The sequence below is a fragment of the Mus caroli genome, chromosome 4 (genome assembly GCF_900094665.2).
Source record: "Mus caroli chromosome 4, CAROLI_EIJ_v1.1, whole genome shotgun sequence".
Taxonomy (NCBI): Eukaryota; Metazoa; Chordata; class Mammalia; order Rodentia; family Muridae; genus Mus; species Mus caroli.
The window spans coordinates 130,708,341-130,714,340 of record NC_034573.1 but is presented as its reverse complement, the minus strand read 5'-3'; the positions used below and the strand labels follow the sequence as shown (position 1 = coordinate 130,714,340).

General features: G+C 56.0%; 1 protein-coding gene across 9 annotated transcripts in view; it reads left to right on the top strand.

The window, feature by feature from the left end:
• Positions 1–6,000, top strand: part of Crocc (ciliary rootlet coiled-coil, rootletin) — a 44,985-nt gene that overhangs the window by 21,651 nt on the left and 17,334 nt on the right. For all 9 annotated transcript variants that reach the window (XM_021159582.1, XM_029476503.1, XM_029476501.1 and 6 more), the window contains 6 exons: positions 1,502–1,684; positions 2,957–3,101; positions 3,965–4,111; positions 4,481–4,711; positions 5,304–5,497; positions 5,771–5,898. In XM_021159582.1, the coding sequence (XP_021015241.1) occupies positions 1,502–1,684; positions 2,957–3,101; positions 3,965–4,111; positions 4,481–4,711; positions 5,304–5,497; positions 5,771–5,898 (1,028 nt within the window). The remainder of the gene's footprint in view (positions 1–1,501; positions 1,685–2,956; positions 3,102–3,964; positions 4,112–4,480; positions 4,712–5,303; positions 5,498–5,770; positions 5,899–6,000) is intronic.

Genomic DNA, 6,000 nt, shown 5'->3' with positions numbered 1-6,000 from the left:
GGAGGCAGAGGCAGGCGGATCTCTGAGTTCGAAGCCAGCCTGGTCTACAGAGTGAGTTCCAGGACAGCCAGAGCTACACAGAGAAACCCTGTCTTGGGGGGAAAAAATTGTTGTTGTTGTTGCTTTTTTAATCTGCTTTTCCTAAATAAAACAGTAAAGCTGGACATGATGGTCCACGCCTTTAGCCCCAGAATTTAGGAAGCAGAGTTGGGCAGATCTCTGTGAGTTCAAGGCCAGCCAGCTTGGTCTACATTGGGAGCTTTAGGCCAGCCAGGGTTACATAGTGAGACCTTGTCTCAAACAAACAAACAAACAAACAAACAAGTCTCTAAGAAAAACAGAGACTCATGGCTTATATTTGTAACCAGCACTTAGGACACTGAGGCAGGAGGATCGTTTCAAGTTTGAGGTCAGCCCAGGCTATAGGGCAGTTCCAAGCAAGCCGGGGCTATATAGTAAGGCCAGCTTGGTCCACAAAAGGAGTTCTAGGGCTATACAGAGAAACCCTGTCTGGAAAAACAACAACAAAAGAAAACAAAACAGAGAGAGGAGAAAGAAAATGGAGGCGAACTCAAAGTACATACACGCACATACGTACACCCCAGCCTCATGTGCTTATCCTGACCCCGGCGGAGCTCTGGCTTTGCCTTCTATAGCCCTGACAGCATGGAGGCAAGGGTCGTTTGCCGGGTGCTGTGCCTGTGTCCCCTCAGTTCATGTGCGTCTGTCAGAGTCATTGTCACACAGCAGCTGGAAGACTCTCCAGACTCTTGCTCTGAGTGGGGATGGCGGTAGCAGGGGGCTCACCTGAGACCCGACCTTTGGTTTCCTCCCATGGGAAGGGACTGGGCCTTTTAAATAACTGTGTCCATGGTGAGAACTTCGTTTCCATCTGCTCTTAATGTCATGACACCAGTTCTTTTCTACTGTGGTAGTTAGCATACCGGGGGACTGGCACTCTGTATACAGAGTGGGCCACCCTCAGCCTGACCTAGGAACCCCAGCCAACCTCTGCTCAGGACCATGGAGCTGGAAAACAGCCATTCTCTGTGAGCCCCGGGCATTCCCAGTGGCTTCTTCTCTGTGGTACACTGTCTGCATGCTGCAGCTCCATACAGGGGGAAGCCCTGGGTCAAGATCCAGCTCTGTCGGGTTTGCCAGATTAAGGGTGACAAGGTGGTTCCTGGCCATCTATCCATGGATGCCTGTGTGTCCTTGGAACCTGGCCCTGGACTCTTCTACCTGCTGGGATGCTTACAGGTGATACCAGCATCTCCATCCATTCCTCTGGGCCTGTAGGTGTGCAGGCTGGGGAAGAGACCCAGGCTCTCAATGCTGGGTGGTGTAAGTGAGATGAATCAGTTGTGAAAGCATCAGGGAAGGCTTCCTGGAGGCAGCAGCCTGCAGGACAGAGGATATGGTCAGAGTGGTCGGTCCAGCCACCATCCCTGGGGGAGGGTAGCCTCAGAAACTCCCTCTCCTCTGCCTGCTTGTCCTATAGGGAGAAGGGGAACCTAACCCACAGCCTGCAGGTGACCCAGCAGCAAGCTAAGGAGCTGCGCCAGGAGCTGGAGAAGCTGCAGGCTGCCCAGGAGGAGCTGAAACGTCAGCATAGCCAGCTGGAGGACGTGCAGGAGGACTCGGTGCAGGAGGGCGCCCGGGCCCGCCGGGAGCTGGAGCGCAGGTGGGCTGCTCACCCTCCTCCCCAGGCGACACTGACAGCCCCACTCCAGAACACTGAGACTTGGGAAGTGCAGTCACCGTGGGTCCAGGAGGGACGTGCTTGGGTGATTAGAACGATTCAAGATGAATAATTCTCATTTAAGAAACTTAAAACACCAGGCATGGTGGTGCACACCTTTAATCCCAGCACTCAGAGGTAGAGGCAGGAGGATCTCTGAGTTCGAGGCCAGCCTGGTCTACAAAGTGAGTTCCAGGGCAGCCAGGGCTACACAGAGAAACCCTGTCTCGAAAAACAAAAAAACAAAACAAAAAAAAAGACAACAAGAACAAAAAGTGGCAGTGACTACCACTATACCGTGGCAGTAACAAGAAGTGCCAGAGACCATTTTCAGCACGTGGGCTCCCTTGTTGAACTCCCCGCATAACTCCCGAGATTTAGAGACGTCTCTCCATTTTGTGGAGAGCTGTCTTTTTTTTTTTTTTTTTTTTAATTTATTATATGTAAGTACACTGTAGCTGTCTTCAGACACTCCAGAAGAGGGCGCCAGATCTCGTTACGGATGGTTGTNAGCCACCATGTGGTTGCTGGGATTTGAACTCTGGACCTTTGGAAGAGCAGTCGGGTGCTCTTACCCACTGAGCCATCTCACCAGCCCGAGAGCTGTCTTTTTATGTTACTTTTTCTTCTATGGGTATGAGTGTTTTGCCTGCATATCTGTTTGTACACCACTTGCATGCGTAGTGCCCATGGAGGCCAGAAGAGAGTGTCGAATCCCCTGGACCTGGAGTTACAGATGGTTGTGAGCTACCTTGTAGGTCTTAGGAATCCAACTGGGGTCCTCTGGAAGAACTCCCAGTGCTCGCTCTTAATGCTGAATCATCTCTGCAGCCCCATTTTATACATAGTGAAAACTGAGGCACTGGGGTGGGCTCATGAAACTTGCCCCAGGGCGCATAGATGGTAGAAGAGCAGGATTTCACCCTGCACTGGTTGTGTCTCTGAGGCACAGGCAGTGGTCATGCTTAGAGCGTTGGTTAGTGGGTGTGCAGCTACTCCTAAGCCTTGGAGGCAGCAGGCACCATCTGAACCAGTGTAGCACCGTACAGATGTGACAGTTGGCTCCCAGAGTCACAGCTGAGGCTGTGGGCTAGGTTGTCATTGTAGGAGAGGCTCTTGTGCTCTAATCCTACCAGTGCTTCACTCGCCCGGGCCCAGCATCCTGTGTCCTGCATGGGGTACAGAGCAGAGAAGTGACAGGAGTCTGTCCCTCAGCCATAGGCAGCTGGAGCAGCTGGAGGTGAAGCGCTCAGGGCTGACTAAGGAGCTGGTGGATGTGCGGGAGGCACTGAGCTGCGCCATACTGCAGAGGGATGTACTGCAGACGGAGAAGGCAGAGGTGGCCGAGGCGCTAACCAAGGTGAGTCCTGTCAGCCACATGACTCATGCATGGCTCTTCCCATTAGCCAGACCATTTGACGTCAGGCTGTGGGCTGAGCATGCTGCTGACCCCTTCCTCTGGATAGAGACTGACTTTTTATTCTTATCTATCTGTTACTGTGTTTTAATTCTCCCCCCTCCCCCTCCCCATACTCCTCCCTCTTTCATCCCCCACCCCTCTGTGCGTGTTAGTATTTGTGTACCTGTACACTGGTGTTTGTATGGAAGTCAGGACAGCCTTGGTGTTCGTCCATGTTTTCCACTTTATTTAAGTCCCTTCACTGCCTCTTGCTGGATCTTGAGCTGCTGGGGTCCTCCTGCCTGCCTCCACTGTGCTGTAGAAACACTGGGATTAACCTTTTTAACTTCTGCATACAGCCGCTACAGGAACTCATGTCCTGCTTGAGCGGTATGAGGTTTCCCCACTGAGCCGGCTCCCTAGCCCCACAGGCTGACTTTTGACCTAGGCCACAGATCCCTGCTTCTTCAGGGGCTCCTGAGACCAGAGCCTGAAGCTCAGGGTCACCTGATCCTTTCTGTGGAAATATGTTCTGGGGCTGAGGAAGTTGGGGGTCATGGTTCTGAGAGTCCTTGGAAGGTGCTTGTCCCACTTCTGGTGGCCTAGGCTCTGTACGATGGCATCCCTAGGCTGCAGCTGCCCCCTGGCTCTGCCTTTCGGTCCTTTCTTGGGCAGCTCTTCAGTAGGAGGTGTCTTCCTGATAGCCTTCTTTAGTGGGGATTGCCTGACTCATGTCAACCCTTTCTCCTCGGCCCCAGCTCAGTCTGTAAGGGTCTGCTTCGCTGGCTCTCTCCCCCACTGTTGCCTTCCTGTCCCCACTGCAGGCTGAAGCAGGCCGAGCGCAGCTGGAGCTCTCCCTGACCAAGCTGAGGGCAGAGGAGGCCTCCCTGCGAGACTCCTTGTCCAAGATGAGTGCCCTGAATGAGAGCCTCGCCCAGGACAAGCTGGAATTAAACCGCCTCATCGCCCAGGTATGCTGTGCACCAGCGCAAGGTCCCCTCCACCAGGGAGACACTGCAGAGGCATGCTGGGCTCCCCCCCAACCCCTCCCCCCCCCCCCCCCCCCCCCCCCCCCCCCCACCCCCCCCCCCCCCCCCCCCCCCCCCCCCCCCCCCCCCCCGTCTGTCCTGCTGTCCATCTTTCATCCTGACTGCCTTTCTGTGTTGCATAGAAGGATGCTCTGGGGGCCCTGCTCTATTCTGGTGCTTGGTTCTCAACCCTGTGGACACTCTTCCTTCTCCCTTGCGCGCCATCCCTGAATGGCTGTGATCGTTGGTAGGATGAAGGGACATCCCGGTCCTGGGAGAGTCCCTTTACTCCTCAAATCTCTGTCCATACAGCTAGAGGAAGAAAAGGTGGCACTCCTGGGCCGCCAGCAGCAGGCAGAACATGCCACTACGCTGGCCGTGGAGAAGCAGGAACTGTTGGAGCAGCTGAGGCTGGAGCAGGAGGTGGAGAGGCAGGGCCTGCAGGGCTCCCTGTGTGTGGCTGAGCAGGCCCGGGAGGCGCTGGAGCAGCAGATCCTTGTATTGCGCAGCGAACGCAGCCATCTGCAGGAGCAGTTGGCCCAGGTGGGCTGAGCCCCATGCAGATTTGTGGGTAGGGGCTCCCGGCCACTCACGTGCTATTCTGGAATCAGCCACTTGCCTCTGGGTTCATACATATCTCACCTCTGCTAGCTAAGGGCCTTGAGCAAGCTATTACACCCCACATCCGGGCCACTTGTCTATCGCTGAGACTAAAATTCTGTCACTTAGAGGACAAGCTGACTCTGGGCCAGCCCTGGTGAAGATCCGTCCTATTTGGTGAAAGTAGGGACCTGGGAAACTGGAGCCACACAGCCAGAAGGCAACGTAGGATCCCGGGGCTCCAGGGCTCCAGGGCTCCAGGCCCTGCAAAGCAGCCTGATCAGCTGCTCTCCTTACCATTTGCTGAGCTTCTCAGGTTTGGGTACAGGGCAGAGTGAGTGACTGGGGCCCTTGTTTTTTCTCATGTGCGTTTGTAGACATAGGAAATGCTAGGGTTTGCCTAGGCACACCAGTGCAGAGTCCGTGCTCAAAGCCCAGCCTCCTGCTACGAGGCCAGGGCTGGGCCCGACCCCATGTTCGAGTGCTGCGTGGTGAACCAGCCAAGGCTCCTGCTCATTGTCCCTGGGCTGGCTAGCTCTCCCGGCAGCTGAGTGGACGGGACCAGGAGCTGGAGCAAGCCCTGCGGGAGTCCCAGCGGCAGGTGGAGGCACTGGAACGCGCTGCCCGGGAGAAGGAGGCTATGGCCAAGGAGCGGGCTGGCCTGGCAGTGAAGCTGGCAGCAGCAGAGCGGGAGGGCCGGACCCTGTCAGAGGAGGCCATTCGCCTGCGGTAAGGAAGGTGTGGGCTTTGCCCCGCTCCCTGCAGGGGGCGTGCTGGGTCCACACCCTGACCAGCCACGCCCCAGGGTTAACCCAGAGGAGCAGTTACTTAAGAGCCTGGCTTACCAATGCCCCTCGCTCAGGTGCGGTCTTCCCCAGGGAGCCAGGGTTAGCTGGACAGGGAGGCTGGCATTTGGCCCACACTGGCTACACCCTAAGACCCACAGTTACCTGGGGCTGGGGAGGCTTGAGTCCCAAGGCCTCAGGGACGATGTTGCTACAGCCTGGAGAAGGAGGCCCTGGAGAGCAGCCTGTTTGACGTGCAGAGGCAGCTGGCTCAGCTCGAGGCCCGCCGAGAGCAGCTAGAAGCCGACAGTCAAGCCCTGCTGCTGGCCAAGGAAACTCTGACTGGTATGGGGAGCTGGGTCCTGGGGCTTTGTGCTAGACTTCAGCAGGATTCAGTCAGAGGTTAAGAGCCCTAGGTGAGGTGCATGGCTATGGCTGGCCTGGGTT